This window comes from Lissotriton vulgaris, chromosome 4_1 (assembly GCF_964263255.1).
Source record: "Lissotriton vulgaris chromosome 4_1, aLisVul1.2, whole genome shotgun sequence".
Taxonomy (NCBI): Eukaryota; Metazoa; Chordata; class Amphibia; order Caudata; family Salamandridae; genus Lissotriton; species Lissotriton vulgaris.
The window spans coordinates 770,292,232-770,316,187 of NC_141691.1; the positions used below are offsets into that span (position 1 = coordinate 770,292,232).

At 46.0% G+C, this 23,956-nt stretch overlaps 1 protein-coding gene across 4 annotated transcripts in view; it reads right to left on the reverse strand.

Annotated features, from left to right (window-relative positions):
* Positions 1-23,956, reverse strand: part of KDM1B (lysine demethylase 1B) — a 725,553-nt gene that overhangs the window by 159,423 nt on the left and 542,174 nt on the right. For all 4 annotated transcript variants that reach the window (XM_086965107.1, XM_086965106.1, XM_086965105.1 and 1 more), the window contains one exon: positions 20,062-20,136. In XM_086965107.1, coding sequence (XP_086821233.1) covers positions 20,062-20,136 — 75 coding nt within the window. The remainder of the gene's footprint in view (positions 1-20,061; positions 20,137-23,956) is intronic.

The following is a 23,956-nucleotide window of genomic DNA, read 5'->3' on the forward strand; positions in this document are numbered from 1 at the left end:
AGGTTGCTACCTGGCAGATGTCCAGACCAGGTACTCTGCAAGATATAACAGTAGTTGCACCCTTTGCTCTGGTAGATTAAGAACGCAATCCCTCAGGGTGTTGCTTTTGGGCCTATATGTAGCAGATCTTTATGCAGAGAAGTATCCATCATGAGATGGTCCTTTTTGCACAGCCTTCTCTTCTTAAACCTAAATACCCAACAAAGAGTTGATCATCCACCCTGAACTCTTTTGTGAGATCTAGGTAGAACAAAAACTTTCTTTTGGGGACCAGACAATGTAGTCTCTCTTCCTGTTTAGAAGGGAGAGGCAGAGCAAAGAAGGTAGGCAATGGGATGTTCTGACCTACATGAAAAGGTGTCTTTGGGAGGAAGGAAGCATGGGTTCTGAGAATCAGCTCTTCTGAGTGAAAGGTGGTATATGGTGAGTGTGCAGAGAGTGCATGCAGTTTGTTGACCCTCCTGGTCGATATTATGGGCACTAGAAAAGCAAGCTTGATAGTAAGCAAGCGAAGGAGGCAGTTGTGCAGTGCCTCAAAACGTGTGCCCATGAGAAAAGTCAAGACCAGGTTAAGATCCCATTAGGGAAAGATGAATGGCCTTGGAGGAAACAAGTTGGAGACTTTGAGGAATCCAGTACGCCACCCTGATCGACAGCCTCGCCAACCTCGGCCTCAAACAACTAGTCACCGAACCCACCCATGCCGCCGGCCACACGCTTGACCCCATTTTCTCCACAAGCACCCATGTCGCCTTCAACCACACCACCGAACTCCACTGGACCGACCACCACTGCATCCATTTCACCTTCAAGAAACCAACCACGCACCACCGCACCCAACAGCTAACCCGCCGCTGCTGGAGCAAAGTCACCGAAGACCAGCTGACCTCCACCCTCGCCCAGAACCCACCCACTGACCCCACCTACCCAAACCCCGCTGCCAGCAACCTCAGACAGCGGATCAAAGACTGCGCCAACACCCTCGTCCCGCTCAAGAAACCCTCCTACAACCACACCAACAAGAAAGCCACCTGGTTCACCGAAGAGCTCCAGACATCCAAACGTACTTACCGGAAACTGGAGAAGAAATGGCTACACGACCGCACACCGGACAGCCAAGCAGCCCACAAGGGAACCACCCGCAGGCACTACCAAACACATCAGAAGAGCCAAGAGATCCTCCTTCAAAGCCCGCCTGGACAACAACGCACACAACAGCAAAGAGCTATTCAGCATAGTGAAGGAACTCACCAACCCCAGCGCCAACACCAACGACATCTCACCCTCGCAAGATCTGTGCGACTCACTGACCACCTTCTTCCATCGCAAGATCGCTGACATCCACGACAGCTTCAACACCCCGACCACGGCAGATGTCACACCCCCCTCCCCTCCCCCCCCCCCCCCCGGAACACCACCGGCACCAACCGCCTGACCTCCTGGTCCTACGTCAATGACGACGAGACACGCAAGGTCATGAACTCCATCCACTCAGGATCACCATCAGACCCCTGCCCACACCATGTATTCAACAAAGCAGACACAACCATTTCACCCCAACTACGGAAGATCATCAACATCTCCTTCAAGACAGCGACATTCCCGGAAAGCTGGAAGCACGCAGAAATCAAGGCCCTCCTCAAGAAGCCCAAAGCAGACCCCAAGGACCTCAAGAACTTCCGGCCCATCTCCCTGCATCCTTTCCCGGCGAAGGTCATCCAGAAAATCGCCAACATGCAACTAGCCCGCCACCTCGAGGACAACAACATCCTACAGAGGTCCCAGTCCGGATTCAGACGAAACCACAGCACCGAAATAGCTCTCATCGCCGCCACAGACAACATCAGGCGCCAACTAGACAACAGCGAAACATCAGCCCTCATCCTCCTGGACCTGTCAGCCGCCTTCGACACGGTCTGCCACCGCACACTAAGGACACGACTCCAAGAGGTCAGAATCCAGGGAAAGGCCCTGGACTGGACCATGTCCTTCCTCTCCAGCAGAACCCAAAGAGTCCGCCTCCCACCCTTCCGATCCGAAGCCACCGACATCATCTGCGGCGTATCCCAGGGCTCATCCCTCAGCCCAACCCTGTTCAACATCTACATGGCCCCCCTCGCACAAGTGGCCTGCCAGCACGACCTGAACATCATCTCCTACTCCGATGACATCCAGCTCATCCTCTCCCTCACCAAGGACCCATACACTGCCAAAAACCAACCTCCACGAGGGAATAAAGGCCGTCACCGAGTGGATGAGGAGCTGCCATCTGAAACTGAACTTGGACAAGATGGAGGTCCTCATCCTCGGCCCCACCTCCTCTGCTTGGGACAACTCCAGGTGGCCGACCACACTGGGAACAGCACCGACACCCACAGATCATGCTCGCAACCAAGGATTCATCCTCGACTCCTCCCTCTCCATGTTGAAACAGGTCAACGCCATCTCCTCCTCTTGCTACAACCCCCTCCGCATGCTCCACAGGATCTACAAGTGGATCCCGACCGAAACCAGAAGTACAGTGACCCAAGCCCTCGTCAACAGCAGCCTGGACTACGGCAACGCACTCTACGCAGGAATCCCGACCAAACACCTACAACGACTGCAACGCATCCAAAACGCCTCCGCCCGCCTGATCCTCAACATCCCTCGTCGCAGCCACATCACCCCCACCTAAGAAACCTGCACTGGCTCCCCGTCGACAAGAGGATCACCTTCAAGCTCCTCACCCACGCACACAAAGCACTCCACAACACCGGACCAGCCTACCTGAACAGCAGACTCAGCTTCTATACCCCCACCCGCCAGCTCCGCTCCGCCAGCCTCGCCCTTGCCGCCGTCCCCCGCAACCAACGAACGACCTACGGTGGCAGATCCTTCTCCTTCCTCGCCGCCAAGACCTGGAACACCCTCCCGACCGAGCTACGGTAGAGACCCCAGACCTACTCACCTTTAGAAGACTCCTCAAGACCTGGTTCTTCGAGCAGTAGTAGCACCCCCCCACCCCCTCCCACCCCCTTCAGCGCCTTGAGACCCTCACGGGTATGTAGTGCGCTTTACAAAGTACCCTGATTGATTGATAGTCACAGTAGGTGACCTGAAAAAAGAAGGTTGGTCAATGACAAACGACAGACACGTAACCCTTAATGGTGCCCAGAGTAGAGCCATTCCAGGCCAGAGAAAAAATAAACGATAAAACCTAGGATAAAGGAGCAAATATCCTTGGATGCACACCATGCCACAAACTTGTCCCAACAGCAGGCGTATATCATCTTGGTGAATCGATGCCTGACTATCAGAGTAACATCACAGACTTCGGGAAGAAGGTCGAACGGTGTCAACTGTCGCTGCTCAATCTTCAAGCATGAAGGAGGAGCATGTGCCGATCTGGGTGCAGGACCCAGCCCTGGTTCTGAAACAGAAGATCCTCCTGAAGAGGCTGCCTGAACAAAGGACTGATGGTCATACACAGGAGCTGGGATACCAGACTCTCTGCGCCCAATCCAGAGTTAGAAAAATTACTTGGGCACGGACATTCCTGATCTTCTGGAGATCTCTGGACAGGTATGGCAATGGCTCAAAAAGACATACAGGAGGCCTCAGTTCCACTTCAGATGAAAAGTGTCTCTGAGCTAAAACCGCCTTGGAAACTTCAGTATGCAAAATTGCTGACATTGGGCATTCTTGGCAGTGGTGAACAGATCGAACTAAGGCTCTCCCCAATCTTGAAAGAGACCCTGCACCTCCTCTGGATGGATATGCCATCCGTGATCCATTAGGCATCTACGGCTGAGCTCATCTGCCCTGGCCTTCACAGAGCCTACAAGGTGCTAAACCACTAGCTGAATGCCCTGCCATTCCTGCCATGCCCAGAGGTGCAGGGCTTCTTGACAAATGGTCACAGAACCCAACTCTGCCCTTTTTGTCAGTGCACCACATGGTGGTGGTGTTGTCTGTGTTGTCATCTTTATCAGGCTTTCAACCAACCGGATCACTCGGAGCTCCAACAGGTTTACATGGGAGCCTGGACTATGCCGGAGACCACAGTCCTCAGATCTCCACCTCTCCCAGATGGCAACACCAGCTCAAGATTGACACATCTGTCACTACAATCCGCTCTGGTTAGGGAAGGGGGAGTTGCTGTTGGTTAGCCACCACTGCAGGTCTTTTGCAGTTCCCTCCGAAATCTGGAACAGATCAGAGACTGCCCTATTGCTCTGCCCACTGGTACGTCACGTCCCGATTCAAAGCCCTCATAGGCCAGCAGGCATGTGTCACGAGAAGGATGCAGAAGGCCATGAGACCAAACACCCTCAGATTCAGTCTCACCAAAATCCAGGACAGAGGGAGAAACATTGGAATCATAGCCTGAATATCCTGGACTTGCCGTTCAGGAGGAACGGCCCGAAACTGCACTGTGTCCAAAGCAGCCCGATGAACGGGGGCATCTGAGAGGGATTCAGGTGTCACTTTGACATGCGGATAGTGAACTCCAGCAATTGTAGGTCTACCTTGGGAAAGCGCGCCTTCAACAGCCAGTCACCGAGGTAGGTGAACACTGTAACTCCTGACCTTCAGAGATGTTCTGCAAACACCGCCATCACCTTGGTGAACACCCAAGGTGCCCTGGTGAGGCCAAAGGAGAGCAAAGTAAACTACAAGTGCTCTTGATCCACAGTGAACCCCAGGTAGAGCCTGTGGGAAGGCAGGACAGGGATGTGGAAATACGCGTTCTGCAAATCCAAAGCTACCATCCAGGATTCAGGGAAGACAGGACCCGAGCTAAGTTGAGGATCTTGAACTTCCCTTTTTCAGGAAGAAGTTTAGAAGGTGCAGGTGTAGGATAGGACGGCGGCCTCTGTCCTTTTTGGGCACCAGAAAGTAGCGGAATTAGCAACCATGACCTACTTCTGATGCTGGCCCCCTCTCTTTGGCAAGTTGGGCCAAAAGGGCAGACACTTCCTAGCGGAGTAAGGAGAGATGGTCCTCCATCAGCTGGTCGTAAGTGGATGGCATGGTCTGGGGAGTCTCCAGAAGGGAATGGAGTAGTGCCTCTGGACTATTTGTAAAACCCACTTGTTCTATGTTATGGACTGTGAGTGCGGCAGGTGAGGGCGGATACTGCCTCCCACTATCCAGCACCAGATCCAAGGGGCCTGTCTGGTGCCAAGTGTGGACTCACTGACTGAAAACCAGAAGGGACCCCGTCCATACACAGGGCGCCCAAAGGCGCACTTGAGGGATTTGCCCACTCAATTATGAGAGGCATGGCTTCATAAAACTCCTTGAGTTGGACATGGGTTGCTCTTGTTCCGGGAAAATTCTGGGAGGTGGGGAGCGGACTCTGGCACAGTCTCCACCACGGAGCGAGGCCTACAGTGCTGATGCTTCCATGCCTGGTCCAATGACTTGGAATGGCGCCGGGAAGTTAAAGACCACTTTGAATTCTCTGCTTGTGGGACATACCAGACAACTTGGATTGTTACAACGATCGTTGTTTAGGTTTATGTAACACTTCTGATCTGTTGTTCTTTATAGCGCCAGGAGACTCCGTTAGGAGTGGCAGTTCGCGCTCTATAAAATTACTTTTAATTTAATTTCATGTCATCGTTGGGAGCGGCTGCGCTAGCAGTCCTGGGACCTTCCTTGCGATCTGGAACGAAAGCGTAGCGGATATGTCTGACATCGGGCGGCAAGGAGCTTCACAGCCCGTTCCCTCAGGGCCTTGGGATTCATGGCACGACAGTCCTTGCAGGTGCTGTAGTCGTGGTCCCGCTCCAAACTAAATGAGGGTCTGTGACAGGCACTACAAGATTTAAAGCCTGTTGGCTTTTTAGGGGACACCTCTAGGATACAAGGAGATAAAAAACACCTTTGACAAAAGGTTGAGGTAAAACTCAGCCAATGAATGACTGGGGATAGCTCTCTCTAGATTTGTGCTAACTGGCACAGAAAGAAAAGACGTCGGCACGCTCGGGTGGCACCTATATAGGCACCGCACACGTCACTTCTGGCGTGGATGACACCACCAAGTGGCACACAGAGCTACAGCCCGAAAGTTTCCAGATCCACTCTGACACCTGGGGTAAGGAACCTGTGGCTTGAAGTTTCTATCAGATTCTTCATTTACTATCAATGAGGTTTCTTTCAGGTCGATTTATTCCCTTTAAATAAATGTATCATGCCATGTATCATGCCTCTTCTCAAGAATACTTACTCAAAAACGTTGGAGGTTATCTAAAGCTCACAGAATTGGACATTCTGCCAAAAAAAGGTGGATGTCCCGTCTCCACTGGTTAGAGTGAATACCTGGATATAGCATCCATCCATTTATTATGCGTTGTTGTCATTGTCTGATTGTCATTTTTTTTTATTTACTCTGTTTGTTGTGACCAAGAACATGTTGAATAGACCCTGGTTATTACATTCAAATCTATGCTAAAGATATACAAGAACATTACGATCGCCCCAATATTCCTGTGAACCCTGATCTTTTTAAAAACACAGTAATGCTTTTCGGTTTATTTAGAAACAATTCAATGGTACATAGGCTGAACTTGCCATTTGCTAAAGATTTCAAAAGTCCTTAAAAGGATGCTATAATTTCGATGTGATTTACTATTACTATGAATCCACATCTACATACTTAGCACCTTGTGTATTTCGGAGTGAATACAAGCAATGGTGTTAAAAATTGAATTTGAGTCCCAGTACATACCATTTTTGTATCTATTCCAGCACACTTCAATCTCTGTCAATGACAAATTCTACCTAGGCACACGTTTATAGTTGTTTCATCTTTTAACAAGTTCTGCCTTAAACTGAAGGAACCACTTTTGCTAACCAATTTGCTGCCCACTCACAATCAGAGACTTTTTAAGAGTTTCTAGCAGCCACATTTTCATCTCTAACATGGGATCTCTTGTAAGACTTTCATTATGATAGAAGAGAATTACAAAGGCATATCAATCATGGGGGCAGGGCCAACATTGCTATGAACAGATTCCCACCATTTTCTTTAAGCAAAGTCAGAGTCAGGCAGTACGTCGACATTAGGAAACACTATCTATGCAGAAGCTCATTAACAATCACATAGTAGCAAGAAGAAGGGAAAGAAAAATGGCACTGCAACAATAATAATATATGGGCTAAAGTATCCTCTGTCATGCGTTATATATGGCAAGTCACCAAGATCGGGGAACAAGGTTGAAGGCAGAGTTCCTTAGAAGGTCATAGAAATCCAAGGTGACTTTCAACATCTTTATAATGTACGGATGTTGGTATTTTACTACTTATTGTAAATAAAAGCCAATCAGCAGAACAGGAGATATTCAATTTTACGTTTTAGGGATAAAAGCACCTAAAAGCACTAAGTTCCACTCGTGGTACTCCAGATCGTGCTATAGCGGGGGACTGCTGCAAGTTCGCGCAAGCAGCAATGGAGCGTGGCACCAGGTTAGTGCCACTGAAGAGTTACCTTCTCAAGTCCAGTGCGAAGAGTTCCATTTGTGTTGGAAGAGGCCGCAAGTAAGAGTATTTCAGCGTGAAGAGCAGGTTGAGCATCGGGAGTCAAAACTTTAGCATGAAGAGTCTGTCATCGTTGGAGATTCACATTTATGATCAATGTAGGGTGTGGTTGCCATAAAGCGAAGTGCAGGTCTTGCATTCCCCGTTCGTAGCGGTCAGTTGTAGTTGGTGTGAAGCGCAGGACTTCGAGTTGGTGGTTATCGCAGGTGTCAGAGTTTGTGCACGTTTGCAAGGTGCTCAAACTTAAGATTTTCACCTTTTCTTTTTAGGAGGAGCTCTCACTGATGCCAGTCTAGGGTACAGGACCTAGGGGGCACCTCTTGGGGCTCAGGACTCACTCCAGCATAGGACAGGAGCAGGGCAGGTCCAGTTGTAGCTGGTTTGTTGTATCCCTACAGCTCACACAGGTTAGCCAACTGACCCTTGGAGTCACTCTGGTTAGCCTGTGATCAAGAGAAGCAGGTTCAACCCTCCTCCTTCAGGCAGCAAGGCAGTCCTTCAAGCTGCAGGGGTCCTTCTGGTAGCAGGGCAGTCCTTCTTCTGAATCTTTCACTGGTCCAGGAGTGTTCTGAGTTCAAGTTCTATTTTATCTCCAGTGTCAACCTGTGGGTAGGGGATGCCCCATTTGTCTAATCTTTCCCCTTTCCTATGTGTGGCTCCAAGCTGGTTTGGTTCAACAAAAGGCAGACAGGCCTAGGGTGATGTGCACAGAGTTGCAGTGCCTAAAAAACACGAGTGTAGCAAAACTCATGGAGTGAAGCAAAATCATTTGAGGGAATACCATACCAAGGATGTCATTTCTAACACTTAAAATACATGGGCACACCATAACACTTCCCAAAAATCCCTTAACTCCTTGGTGTCTTGTTGTTTTATTTTCATTGAAGGTATGAAGAATAAAAGCAGAATCTCTACAAATGAAACGGATCAATATGCAGTCAATGTGAGCAAAAATATATTATAATCTGTTTAATATAAATCATATTTTAAAAATGCTGTGGTTCAGATTGTCTATAATCATGCAAATATTCCATCGTTGCTGTAAGGGTTTAGAGTAAAGGAAAATAAACATGCTTCCATAAATATCTTGGTTAAACATATCAGAAGAAATAAAAGTCACTTCTTGTTTTCTTTCATTAAGGTGCAGCTGTAATTATGTTCAATGACTTGCCTTGCAACTTTCTTTTGGATCCGGCTGGAAGCATTGTGACATTACGCAACTGTACCAATTTATTTCAGTTGAGCAGCTAAGTCATTTCTGTATTAAAGGTGATTAGATATGTCACAAATCACCTGTAATATAGAAATGAGAGGCAGGCTTATATACACTGATTGCAAGCTTTAATAATAATAATAATAATTCTAATGATAACAAAAGTGTGTTTTACATAGCTCTTCAGACAGCTCTTCTGCAGTTTTTAAGTGCTGTGAACAATAGGCTTTACCATTAACCAATGTTTTTGTATTTAAGTTAGTATCCGTAGCAGGACTGAAAGTCGAGTTGACCTTATCGGGATTCAAACTTGTGGCCTGCAGAATATTGCAGCGAGCTTTTAACTCATGGTACAATTTTGCAGTCATGGCTATATCTATCAGAGATTCAATTCCAGTTTTATAGAAGGAGTGATATCTATCAATCTTACGTCCTATACCACAGACAGTAATCACTAGTAAATTAGGAAACAAAATCTTGTTTTGACGCTATAGGTCATGAGTGATCACATTAACAAAAATGTAATGTTCATGTAGTGAGAACAAATGGAATCTTGTTATTGCAATGAAACCTGAGGATAAATGCTTCCCATGAGTGGAACGCATAGGGAAGTATTACAGAAAGTGCCACCAGGTACAACGTGCACCTACTTTGTGCACTCCTCCAGCATGTTGGAACTACAGAAGGGGCACAAGCATAGCCCCTTCAGCACTATAGATTTTGCTAGCACAAAATGTGCATCGGTATCATGGCCCTATGCCAGTGACTTAATTCTCTGCCCCAGCATCATATTACAGATGTGGATACAATGGCAAAGAAGCCATCAGAAGGCACACTAGTCGAGTGTCACATTGAGGTGGTGCACAGCCTGGGGGCCCCTATTGGCAACCTTAGAAATAGGGAAAGAGGGATTCCCCCAGGCATTTCCCTGCAGGTGGGAACACTCATTCACTGCATCCACCTGCACGGGGATCCCTACCCCCTCCCTTTACAATAAGGCCAGACTCTGGCTGCAAGTGAAAACAAGACTGGCAGCTTCAATATGCCTCTCTATCTTTCACAAATGTGCAGTTATAAATGCTAAAACTAGTTTGCGTCTGCAAACTGATCAGGACAACAACTGTAATAGGGCCCACTATTCCACTCTGAGCCCAGCTAAGGGTGCTCCACCACGCAGAGTGGGACAGTGCGCAGGATATGCACTACGGTCCCAACTGTGCAACACACCTATCATTCAATTACACTGCAAGGGGGAGAAGAAGGTCAGATAACTGATTTCCGCATTAGTGAGGTCTTTACAATAAGGGATGTTTCAGTAGTCTTCAATACCTTTATTAGTAATAAGTAATTTACACAGCTTTACGGCTACAACAAACCAGAGGCCGGCAGCTCCTCAGTGGCAAGATCATTCACTACACGGAATATTTATAACATCCATATATAGTAACACAGCATGCCGCCTACAACCACAATGGGCCGGCCGCGTTTCAAGTAATAATCACCATTGCAAGTATGTGCCATGTAGCGTTTTTCCGTGCACCCCCACATCCCACAGAGGAAAGCCAGCTACGGCTCAGTATGTTCCCATTACAAAATACCTAGATTCAAAATGTATGTCGGAGCAGGCGTGTCATCAGTGATGGAGACTTTTTTTCTTGTTTTTGAACTAAAACACCAGTTTACATGAATAAACAAACATGTTCATATTTGCACCTGTCAAATTTCTAGCTTACTAAATGAGCAAAGAGCAATTAATTGTAACCTAAACATAGGCAGAGAGCAATATTATTCTATTACGAAGATCACTTCGCACGCATCAAGCTGCATATAAGCCACTCACCACACCACATATCGCGCATTTGGATTCCACACTGCCAGAGCACCCCACTAGAGGAGCCGTGACTTCTTGTCCTCATCCTATGGGTATTTAAGAGTCGTCCCCAGATTGTCTTTCACTGCAGGCCAGCAAGTATTCCCGCAGTGGGGCCCAAATGTCTCTGGGTTTCGATTTAGTGGGCCATTCTTCTGCATATGTCTCAAGCTGGTCCCTACAGTATACCATATCCTTCAGCCACCCTTCGACTTTAGGGCGTTACCTGCTGTCCCATGTAAACAGAATTCTTCTTTTCGCTAGAAGCAAGGCCACCTGGATTAGTCTGCCGAGGACACTTTTCAACTGTGGAGCGTGTCCTAGTAAACACAGGGCCGGAGTGTTTTGCAGTTCAATCCCTGTCATCTTTGCAACACTAGACAGTACGACATCCCAATATGCATGTACATGGTCGCATTCCCATGCTAGATGTATAAAACCCGCAGAGTCTGTCCCACAGCGCCTGCATTTGCCCTCCTACCGTAAGCCTATTTTCCACAGCTTGTGCGGAGTGTGGTATACCTGATGCAGGAATTTTAAGTGTATGATCCTCAAATTACTACTGGGGGTCAGTTGTCCAGTTATCGAGCATATTCGCTCCCATTCCACTTCCGTCAAAGGGGGATCAAGTACAGTGTTCCATCTTACTAAGCAAGCATCAACGGTGCGTGGTGTGTCAGCTTGGACAGCTTTGAACAGCTTTGCGACCATTTTTTTCTTTGTAGGGGCAGTGATAATCACCTGAAGTGGCAATGACGTTTAAGGCTCTGTCGGGAAGTCAGTGTAGTGAGCTTTTACCGCCTGTCTCAGTATAACAGGTAAAATTAAATAACAACGTCGGGTTTGTAATATAGACCATTTTCTCTCCGGACAGTTACGTTCCCTCAACATAAAGGTCACCCATGTGCACGATTCCGACCTCGCTGAGGGCTTTTATCGAACCTTTGTCTTGTGCAACGGACAGGGCATCATGACCCTCAATGGGTAGTGTAGGGGCATATAGAGGGAGTTTGTGAGTCCTCCGCCCAATCGCCTGCCACGCCGCAGTGGTGACGTCAATTGTATTAATCTGTGTTTTTGGCGTGTGTCTACGGGAATGCGTTACAATGCCCTTTAACGGTATAGGGTCAGCGCCGCCCTGTTCCACCGCCACATGCGGTATGAAGGTATGATGTTTAAACCAGGAGTAGGCGCGCTGAACGTGGCAGCACAGATAGTACATGTATATATCGGGTGCCTTGAACCCCCCCTTGTCGTATGGGAGTGACAGTGTACGCCAGCTTATTCTTGGTTGTTTCGTGCCCCACACGAGCCACAGTAGCTGCGTTTGGACTGTTTTAAAGAAATGAGCCGTCAAGGGGACAGGCACGTTACAGAACAATTATAGAAAGTTAGGCAGTATCACCATCTTTATGATGGCTATCCGGTCTGCGAGCGATAATGGCAAACACAGCCATATGTCTACTTGAGTGACCAGAGCCGCATAGGCCGCTCCGTAGTTTTCGGGAATTACTACTTCCGGGTCCCTGTGTATCCACACTCCCAGATATTTCACCGGTTCATCAGACCAAACAAGCGGGTACTCCACCATTGGGGATTTGGTTATGGCAGTCAATGGGATAATCACCGATTTTTGCCAGTTGATGTGGAGCCCAGAGTGTAGACTAAATTTTACATATCCCGTAATAGGGGAGATAAGTATACAGACGGTTCACAAACATACAAGACCATATCGTCCGCATAAAGTGATATCCCACCGGTCTGTTGTCGAAATTTAGTGGCGCAGCTCTGTGTAACTGGCGGATCTTACACGCCAGAGGCTCCATTGCAATGGCAAATAATAACGGGGATAATGGGCACCCCTGTCGTGTGCCTAACTATTTGAAGCGGTTCAGATGTGTCACCACCAATCCGAACTCTAGCAGAGGGGTCCGTGTATATTAATTGGAACCAGTTGACAAACATGGGGGGGAAGCTCATTGTGTATAGTACTTGTATAATGTATCCCCATTCTACGGAATCAAACGCTTTTGCGGCGTCCAATAACACTGCAACGGCCTGGAGGTCCGGGTTTAAGACATGTAGCATAGCAAAAATGGTACGCAGATTCAAAGATGTGGATCGGTCTGGGATAAAGCCCACTTGGTCTGGCAGGACCAGTAGGGTCATTAGCGGCTGTAGCTTCGTGGCCAGGATCTTCGCTAATATTTTGGCATCCAAATTAATAAGAGACAGAGGGCGGTAGGACTCGCATTCTTCCGGTGGTTTATCATTCTTCGATAGTGTAATAATCATCGCCTGACGTAGCGACGGGGGTAGTTTGCCTTCCTCATAAGCCTCTGCATACATCGCCAATATGTGGGGTGCAAGCATCGCAGCGTGCGCCTTATAGAAATCAGCTGTCAGCCCATCAGGCCCAGGTGTCTTCCCATTTGGGAGCGATTTGGTAGCCGCTACCACATCCTCTTCATTTATCGGCAAGCTAAGGTATTTCCTATGCACATCAGAGAGCCATGCACATGCAAAGTCGTCTAAATATTCATTTAAGGCCTTCCCATTGGTTCCCCCCCTAGAAGTATACAGCGAGCCATAAAATGTTCGGAATTGCTCTACAATTTCCTTGGGGGAGTAGTGCACTTCTCCATTACTGTCCACTATTCGGTCAATGGGGGGCTGCATAGACCTGCACGTTAACTGGGCCGCTAGCGATCTACCAGGTCTTCCGCCTTCTCCATATCTCCTGGCACTGTGCCTTTTGGATATGTACTTGACTTCAGTCTCTGCTAGTTAATTATATTCATCGACAAGTTTGCATATAATTGCTAATGTCTCTGCGTCATGCATAGTGTCATATTGAAGTTCGAGCTCCCTCAGTTTCCCTTCTAGCACATGTAACCTATTTCGTATGTCTTTTAATATCCCAGCTGCCGTGCTAATACAATTTCCCCTTATCGTGACTTTAAAAGCCTCCCACAATGTCCCCTGACTGTCCACTGACCCAGCTTTTTCCTCAAAGTATCTCTCAATGGCTACCCTGAGGGTGTCCGCATATGTGGGATCTAGGAGTGCCTCTGCTCTGAATCTCCATGTAAATGGTGGTCTCTGATTCTGAGGAATGGTCATTGTGAGCAGTATCGGGTTGTGATCTGAGAGTGTTCTGGGCAGTATAGTTACATCCGTCACCCAGCGGTTTACCTCGTCACTAATCAGCCAGTAATCTAATCTAGACCACCCGTTCGTTGCCGGTGTGATGTGAGTGCCCGCCAGGGTCTCTGAGTGTCTGTGGCGCCATGCATCTATCAGCCCGAATTCCAGCATACCATTTTTCACGCAGTTTGCGACTCTGACCATTCTGACCCCTGTGGATTCGATTTATTCATCTTAGGATCTAATTGAGTGTTCAGATTTCCCCCCCCCCCCCCCCCCCATATGATCGCCGTTTCCGGCCATGTGCGTAATACTCTATATAGATTCATGTATGCAATTGTGTCGTCCACTACTGGGCCATAGAAACTTATGATCGTTACCTGTAAGTGTCCCAAGTTCCCCAGCACCATCGCCCATCTGCCCTCTTCAGCTTTTGCAGAATCTAGCACCTTGAAAGATACCCCCTTCTTTATTAAAATTAAGAGACCTCTCGCATAGGAAGAGTAAGATGAGGCAAGCCTGTACATCGCCCATTTTTTAGCTACTTTGTCCTCCGTTACCCCAGTGAGGTGAGTCTCCTGTAACAATGCTATTGTGGCATTGTGCCGGTCTAAGTGTGCCAATACTTGTCGTATCTTCTGTGGTGTGTTAAGTCTGCGTACATTACACGATATAGCCTTATATGTGGTTACCATCATGGTGGTATCAGTGGCCAGGCCCTATGTCTAGCTTTCAAGCTTGTGTGTGAGTGCCCCTCTCTACAACTGGTCTTAATTGCATCGTGTCTACAATCAATTGCCCCATACCTGTAAAAAAAACAGTAAATCCCCCCCTCCCTCCTCCCACTTCAGCACACCCCAATCGCTTAAGACATGTCCCCCATTTAACTCCCCAACAAACAGTAAGATAAGAACCCAGAAGTCAAGTTGGGGGATCACCCATTGGGGGTCGTGACAGCTACCACCACTCCCAGATATCTGGAGGGAGGGGAGCCATCGGTTCTATCTTGTTCCCACAAATCTCGCCCGTAGCGGCAGTTGTGTGTCCAGCCCTTATCTGGTCCGCCTGCAATGACATGTGCGGCGTGTTACCCGCTAACTCGAGCCGATAGTATCAGTAAACAGTTTAATGGAACATTTCAGTATGCAACATACCCTCCACGCTGTTTATTTGTCAATGTCCGATGTTGGAGACGCATTGGCTTGTTGTTGTTGACGTTGCAGTGACTTTGCATGATCCATAGCCTTTTTGGGTGTCGTGCAGATTTTACCCTTCTCAAATGTTCCAATACGCAGTCTCGCCGGGTATAGCATCGCATATGGTATTTGTTCTTTCAGTGGGCGTGAAATCCGGATAAAACGACAACATGTTCCCCTGGTGGTTAATAGAGCCTTTCTGTCTGGAGATGCGTAGAACTGTATCACGGTCTCGAAAATTTAGTAACCTGGCGATTATGGGTCTCGGAGGTGTGCCCGGTGGAGGACGCACCGCCAGTGATCTGTGTGCTCGTTCGACCGCGAACAATGGAGACAGTTCGTCCTTACCGCATATTTCCTGTAGTAGGGTCTCGACTTAGTCCTCCAATTTCCCTACATTTGTGGATACCGGCAGACCTATTATGCGAATATTGTTCCTACGGGATCTCGCTTCACTATCCTCACTCCTTGCCTGTATGACCTCTAAAAGCTTGGCGAATTCGCCCGTTTTGTCCGCAATTTGTTGCAGGCCATCCTCCGTGTCAGATATCCGCTGTTCAGCCTCGTTTAAGCGAACTGTGTGTTAGTCCAATTTCGACGAGAATTGGTCCATCCTTCCAGTTAGGACTTCGATTTTCCCATCAATAGACTGCAGACTACTTTGTATTGCAGCTAAAGTTTTTTCAAGGGCGGAGGTCTGTGGTGTAGTCGCCTCGTGGTCCGTGTCCGGTGCTGAATTGTGCCCTTGGCGTCCACCCTTACGCAGTTCGAAGGTAAGCCTGGCCTGTGTCTTGTCCGGCTTCCCCATTGGAACAGACCTGTGGGGGGGCCAAGGCACTAAAATATGTGTCCGTTCCTTGTGTGCTTCTAGGGGCCTCTTACTGTCGCTCTCCGTCGGTCGCTTCCAGTGTGCGTGGTGGGCCTCGACAGCACAGCTCACCCCCTGATTAGGCCCGCCACCACGGGGCGACCTGGTGTAGCTATCCGCTTATGCTTCGTGGATATCAATCAACGCGTTTATCAAGCACCCCACGTACCACGATTCTTGCTGTCTGAGAGTTTCTGCCACACGGCGTGCCCCCCTGCAGATCGCCAAATGAAGTGCCTGGTAAATCCGCTTTCACCCAGTCCGGCCTGCTTCTGGTGGTAAGTGTGTGGGAGCTCGAGTAGCGCTTCGCCGTTCGTCTGTGCCCCTCTCGCTTCGGCGCTGTGCCACGCGGGGTCAGCAGCCTCGTCGGACTGCGTTTAGCACCAATCACTCTCCTCTAGTTCAATGTTCGTAGCCCTCTCAGCTATCCCTCCAGTGAAGCGGGTTCCATGCTGTATAGGCCGCTAATAATGTGTCTTGTGTGGGTCCGATAGTAAGCCTTTTGGGTGCGCCCTGTTGGCCATTCACTCATCCCCCTCTTGCCAGAGTGGGTGGGGGGTGGGTGGGGGGGGGGGGAGGAACACCCCCGGCGCAGTCGCCAGAATGTCAGGGGAGGTGGCGGGTATGTGTCTCAGTATCGCGCCCGTTACTGTCCCGTACCTCCGCCTATGTGGAGCTCCACCCCCGATAGCGGCCTATGGTCGCCTGCTGCGCCGGGATCTTGCGTGTAGCCGTATCCGGCTCACCTCTCCCGTCGCCGCTGAGCGTTACCTCCGTTGTCTCGCCGTCCGCTCCCTCGCCTCCCAGCGTCCACCCCGACAGTGAAGTGAGCCTCAGCAGGGCATTCTCGATTCAGCCAGCCGTCTGTCTAACAGCGAGCACAAGTCCTTGCGGCTGCTGCTGCTTCCGTTAGTCCCGGCGTATTCCTTAGACCGCCATTTCCAGCAGGTCTGCCCAGGCCTTAGGACAGATCGGTTTCCGCCGTTTCAAGTGCAGATTGCAACGCCACACAGTTCCTCGGTATCGGCAGGGCTTCAGCTGTTTACTCCCATATTCAATTTCGCTAATTCGCGATATTTGGGCAAGGATAATAGCAGATGTCTTCCGATGGCTGGCGGAGCTGCACTACAGTGCGGCCATTTTCGCCGAGCTTCAAGCCACGCCCCCCAAGACCTGACATTTACTAAAGTCACACAGCAAAAAGTCACTTACCTTGGGTAACACTCTTGCTGGTGGATAATGTATCCAACCTCAGACTCCTCACCTTTGAATATTCCTCCAGGCGTCAGAATGTATCTAGTGTTTTCATAGCATGGCTCCGGGGGACCTCTAGGTGGCGCTACAGAGCCTCTCAAATGACAGAGCAAAGCCACATTTAACTATAAACTATGCATAATGACATCCATTTTTGTCTTTTCCCTTTCCGCGCCCTTAAAATACGAGCATGAACAACCATTGAGAACAGTCTCCTGAATACTTACTTTGGACCATATTAAATGGTAAAAGGATGCAACTTCAGAGAACAGGGAGTGGAGAGGGCAGTGAGGAATCTGTAGTTAGTTAGACTATCCACCAGAAAGAGTATTACCAAAGGAGGGCAACCTCTTCATCTGATGGATAATTCTAATTCCTTACCTTAGGATAGATACCAAAGCAGCTGCTCTCAGGGTGGAGGGTCTAAGGAGTGGGCTTGGACCAAAAGGTTACGCAGGTCCATGAGGGTGAAATATCTTCCACGCCAGACCTTGCTGTCAAGGCAGTAATCCTTTGTAAATATAAGCACCAATAGCCACTTCGCAGCCTGGCAGTTGTCATGGACAGGCACTCCATTTGCAAAGCAGGGATACGTGCCTTAGTCCTGGTAGAATGGGCTTTCAGACCTTCCTAAAGCTGCATCTTGGCCAGTTCATAGTAGATCTTAATGCAGAGAACTATCCACCTCAACAGGGTTCTCGTCTGCGTGAATGGCACAAGGGGGACCATCTGGTAAGGCAATGAGAACCCTCCCAGGCAGTAAGCTAGAGAACCAATGGGGCACACAGGTGCACCAGATGAGACCATTGCCCTATTAAAAGTAGCGAACATGGTGTTCAGGATCTGAACTGGGAACTGGAAAGGCTGGGTAAATCTGTTCCTGTGGAGGTCGAGGAATTGGATCTGAAGATGGCATCTGGTGCGGCACCACAGGTCCTGGAGTCTGAAGAGCAGCCGGCTTCAATTGTGGCATTGGAGATAGAGCCGGGGTTACCTCCTGCTGATCTTGCTCCAAATTCGGTTGAGTAGACACTAATTGGTGAATTATCTTTTGATGATCGACGTCATGACGTAGCTTTTTTGTATGCTTCTTCTGGGCTAATTTGAAGAATGAGGCGATGGCGATCTGGATCTTGGCCGAGACTTACAACCTCTTTTCTCATTTCTGGCTCTGGTCATGAACGTTTTGGCTTCTCTCTCCTTCAGGGCCTTCAAAATCCTCTTATGACAGCTGGAACAGGGGACCACATTATGGTCTAATCCAAATGTCTTGTAATAGACATCTGGCTGTCACAGTCTTTTGCAAAGCCTGAAACTGACTTCCTCAGTGGCGACATTCTGAGAAAAACTGCATTTGTGAATTTCTAACAAAGAAAACATTGCAGAACGACAATCCCTTATGGAGAGTTTGAAATGTTCTTTTAGTATTCAACGCATCAAAAAAAGGGAACCAACGTCAAGACACCGACAGGAATGCTTTATGGCTTCAGTGCCATCATGCGGCATTGGAGCCGGCGCCCCCTATCAGCGTAGGAGAGCTATTGAAAAGTTTCCGTTCCAAACTGGTAAACGTGATATTCAATAGGTGAGCAATCTGCAGGCAGATGTACCCATCGGAGAAACAGCTGGAGCTACCATCAATACTTGGACTACCTTGTAGGGCAAAGTTAAAAATGCATCTGAGCCAACTGGAATTCATTAAACATTTAATACCTGAGGAACTCAGAAAATGTTAAACAGCCTTGAGTCTTGCAGACATAGAACAGGCAATTACAGCTAATAATCTCCCACCTTTAACAATTGTTGCAAACATTCCTGGTTAGGAGCTCAAAACCCTGATACTTAAGACCCTCACTATTAGCTGCAAATGAACTCATTTGAACAGTTTTCAGGAGTATAAACACACGAACTACACAATTGAAACACCACATTTCTGACATATTTAACTTCTTCTTTGAAAACATCTTTAAAAACAAGTATTCATGATTTTGGCCCTGATTACGAGTGTAGGTGCGTTTTAGCGCACCTGAAATGTAATGATACCACGGAGTACATTATTTATACAGTGTAGTAAAACGCTCCTATTAAAAGCTTGTGGGAAATAACATGTGGATTTTGGTATATAATGCACCAAAATCCGCATGGTACAGTAAATACTGTACTCATTCCCCCTGTTAAATTTCAGCAGGTTTGACATGCCTAAATTTAACAAAGCTCAAGGTATTTAACACATTTGATAGGTAGAGGTTGCATTAAACTTCTACATGGTAATTCTGCTCCGTGCATAAACATAGGCTTAACCGACCCACTCACAATCATGCCCTTTCTCTTCTGTATATTCCGCAATTTGAAGGATTTGAAATAAACAGTGATTACCAACTAAAGCATGCACAGTCTGTGAATCCAAGGATGAGACCATCTAGCACATCATAAGCTTGTGCCCATCATTGCTTGACTTGGTGATATGTCTGAAGGCTGTGCTTTTCTCAGTGAAGAGTCAGACTTAAGCAAAGAAACCACTTCTGCTCACATGACTGACAATTAATAGCTTTAGCTTATTGTCATTTAGAAATGGGTTTGTAGTCAAGTATACAGTCAAAGATTTATTTTATTTCATCACTAATGTTTTAACATAATTATGTTCTATATGTATTATTAAAGTAGTGTGATTGTTTTATTTTAATTGATAATTTTACTATTTCTATATAATAAACTTCCAACTACAACTAATTGTAAGGCTGCTATGGTATCAAGCTCTAAATGCCGGTACAAATTAACAGAACTAAAGCGCAACAACTTCTATCCAATGCCATAAAACAGGCAAATGTTGAAGCCATTTCTAGGAGCCGTGGAAAATCGATAGAAGCTTAGGTATAATGCTATTCATATCAAGTTGTTTCTGCAACTGGCTGGTCACCCTCTTTGTGATGATGGTATCAAACAGTATACAGACACAGGTGGATTTAAATGACGGAAGAGTGATTACCTTTTGTGCAGTCCACACTGTTCCATTTGCAGTAGTGACCCGACCTAACTCTCCACTGTAGTCAACAGTTCGCACCTAAGAAAACAAGAATGACTATTAACAAACGAGCATCAGGAGAATTTCTAAAATATTACAATTAATTATTGGGCAAAGTAGTATTGCAAGTGTAATTCTGCCCTTACCACAGTTGACTTCAAACGGAATGAGAACGTCGCTTATGTGCATTAGTACCATCACAGATGTAGGATTTCAGACACATTACAGCGTGTTAGAGAAGATCCAATATGAATTTACATAAAGCGTAATTATTAGTAGACCCGTCTAGCTTCTCCGCACCTTTACATCGTGTTAAGAGAAGCATTTTTCATACAGTATTTATTCATGTTTTGCTGGACAGCTTTAAATGCAATTTTAGCGTGTCTGTGTCTCTAATAACTGCAATAAAAAATAAATAAAATTATCAAATTAAACAAAAAAATGTACAATTTATCTCCATATCACAGAAGGCAGACTATCATGAGCAATTCATTTATTCACGACAATCCTCTCACACTACTGAGCAGAGGGAGTTCTAATAGCCCTATGAGAATTATTTCTCTTTTGGGGACAGCATTACTTTCGGTTGCTTGACGTACCACCAGTATATTTACGATGTTTCTTTGTTTTCTGAAATAGTAGCCCTTGCCGTACACAGAAATAAATTAAAATGAAATGTTACTGTTTTAACACAATCTGTCCCGGATATGAAACAATGGATATCTTAAAGGGAACTAAAAATGGCTTGAGGCTTTACCCACAGTGGCAAGTACCTTTTACAAGAAATTGTAATTTAAAAAGGGGATTATATGTATGAAAGTATGTCTACTTACAAAGCACAAACCCAGCTGCTTAGTAACAAAACGCTGGACAAGAGAGAGGGCCGAGAAGCAGTAATAAAGTGGTACGAGAACAGCTGGCTTAAAGAAGTGGGGACTGATCCGATGGTGTTGAGAGGACGATGCATTGGTTGACAGCACACAAGATAATTATTCCTTTAGGCGGTGTGGCTTAAGGTACTTTCTAAAATGGATAAATGATGGAGCATATTGGATCTACGTTGGTGCAAAGTTCCAGATCCTAAATCCTCAGCGCGAAAAGACTGGTAATTTTGTATTTCAAACTTGGTCATGTTAAGATAGGATTATCTCACTTTGTTTAAAATCGCTTCTATTATGCCTTTGTGCACTACATTAGGGACAATAAGTTTAGTTATTGTTTTAATCCAGAAAATAGATTGCATCTCAATCTTGCCCTCCTTAGCTATTTCGCAGCTCAATCAATTAATTTAATTTCCAATAATATCTATCTTTTGCGACTCTCTTTTATTAGTTAGAATGGCAAATATGGACAAAATGCCTTGACTTTCATTATTGAGTTTTAACCCATTGAGTCAGGCTTAGTTACTGAGTATCAAAAAGAGCAACTTCTCAAAGTGAATAAAGCATCCGAATCTAAACAGTACCCCTATTACAGCTTCCCAAAAATTTATTAAAAATACTCTGGTTGGTGAAGGTTGACTGCAATGTAAAAAAGATTAATTTACTCTTATCTTCTATTCAAAAGATCGTCTCTACATGTATACCATAGTCACGTGTTTAGAATCTTCCCTGTTGATCAGGAAAGCTTACAGAAAAAACAAAATTGCAATTTATGTCAAATAATGTCAAAACAAAATTTATTTTGGGCGCAGAGAATACAATTTTTACCAGGCTAACTGAGGAACAACCTTTGGATGTATTAATAGTATACATAATAGGCTATAATTCCTAAGAAAGGAATGTGGTTAAATCAGACAAAGATCATGGTGTATAGGTAAGCATGTTTCAACAAAAAATATATAAGCCTTTCACTGGAGGCCTTAATTAAGACACAAAACAGAAAGGCATACTTTCATTATTAAGTTGACTGGAAGGACCTTAAAACCTGGATTTACTCAAATTTATAGTCGGTAGCTTGGACATCTGTTCAATCCTATCCCGCAGAGCTACATTTTAGAAATTGCTATATCATGTTTTTCAGAATACTAGTGCCAAAAAGCCTTTGTGTGTAAGCATGATCTATAAACTATACATAACATAAGTGGGAATAAAATCATACTTCCTTTAGGGTTATCAGTCAAAATTTACGATCACTGTAGGTTAACCACTGGTACGGCCATGCTTTGAATAAATCTATTTTTATAAGCCATTTGTCTAGACAAGGCCGGTGGGAAGGATTGACACTTTAAGTCATAAAAGTTTATTTGTAATTTTTTTATAATAGGTAAGTTGCCTCCCTCCCCTCTTATTATACAGGCTATATAGAGGTAGCCCCAGGTTTAATTGTTTCGGACGCCCTGCATCTCCAGGCCAGCATTTATATGAATGTACTTTAACACCTGTTTGCACAGTTTGTTGTAGGTTATATGTCTGTGTAGGTTATTTGTAGACAGGTTATATGCATCTGCTCAAATGCATCCTAGGTTTTGTATTGGTATGGATTCATTACATTTTAGGCCATGTTTTATATGAAAACATTTTTATTAGCTGTTAGTACAGACAAGGAGAAGTGAGAAGGATCGTAATTCTAAAACCATCAAAGATTAAGGTTGGCTTATACTACTACAAATCACAGCACTTTATTAGTTTCCCTGCACAATCAAGAATATCTATGATTGCATGGTTTTATCGGTAAGATCCTGTTTTTTCAATGCATTATATGAAACTAGGGAATCTGTAGCTTGTTAACTTATTGATCATCATTGAACGGCTTACTTGCAAGCTGAAACAATAAATAAACTGAACTGAACTGATCACTCTGCGCAGGAAATCAGTTCTGCAGTTACGTCTGCAATTTTTTATTCAGTTAGATATGGGGTTACTACTCATTGAAAGTAAAATTGGAATTTAAATTAATGCTATTTCTAACACAGAACATGGTTCTCTACTGAGATTATGTTTTAATACTATGTTTGCCTTGCTAAGGGAGAAGATTGTTGCATTGAGTATGCTGTTACAATAGCCAAAGACTGCTATCTGGAAGCTAATCTGTGTTCATAGACACCTACAACGGTTACTTAATAAACAATAGAGGGAAATATCAAATGAACTTTGAGACCTTAAAAATATATATGTATGCATAAATTTGAGGAAACATCTTCAAAGACTGTGTAGTATGGTGACCGCTGAAATGCGATAATTGCAGGAAACACGGCACAAAGTTGGGAACAATATAAAATGTTAAGGTGCTGTTTTTGCAACCTGGCATGAGACTTGTATTTGGAGATTGATAATGAAGTGCCCTGTGTTTTTTTGTGTATGACCCCCGGTAAACACAAAAAATATTAGAGCTCATTGAAGGTTCTCTCATTACTGACCCCCAGAGCTAGATTCTAAAGTCGATACAACATCCAAAAAGCACCCCTCTTTGACAGAATGGGTACTGGTACCTGTAGCCATGTTAGTACGACTGACGGTGGTAAGGGACTAAGTTTAATGAAGTGACAGGAATTTTAACCTGTGCTCTTTTGGGCAATTGCGTACATGCTTCTTTAATGTTAAAGGTCAGTTCAGTGTTCCTTAACCGAGGTCCTTTAACTCCATCATGCCTGGGACATGCATGGAGAGTCCCTGTATATGTTTGTGATCACTTGAAAGTCTTGTGAGTGAGTCTGAGTCCATGGCAGAGTCCACTTGACTTCACTTGTGTGCCCTTCAAATGAAGGCTGGCCTAAAACCTAACCAGGTCATTGCTGAAATCTGGGATCACACGTTTGCACAAAGGTTTGCACTGCCTTTCCTCTTGCCCCAAGATAGTTGCTCCTGTGGAGCAGAGGCAGTGCGTGCAGTGTAGTCACTTTAGTCATTGAAGTAGCTGC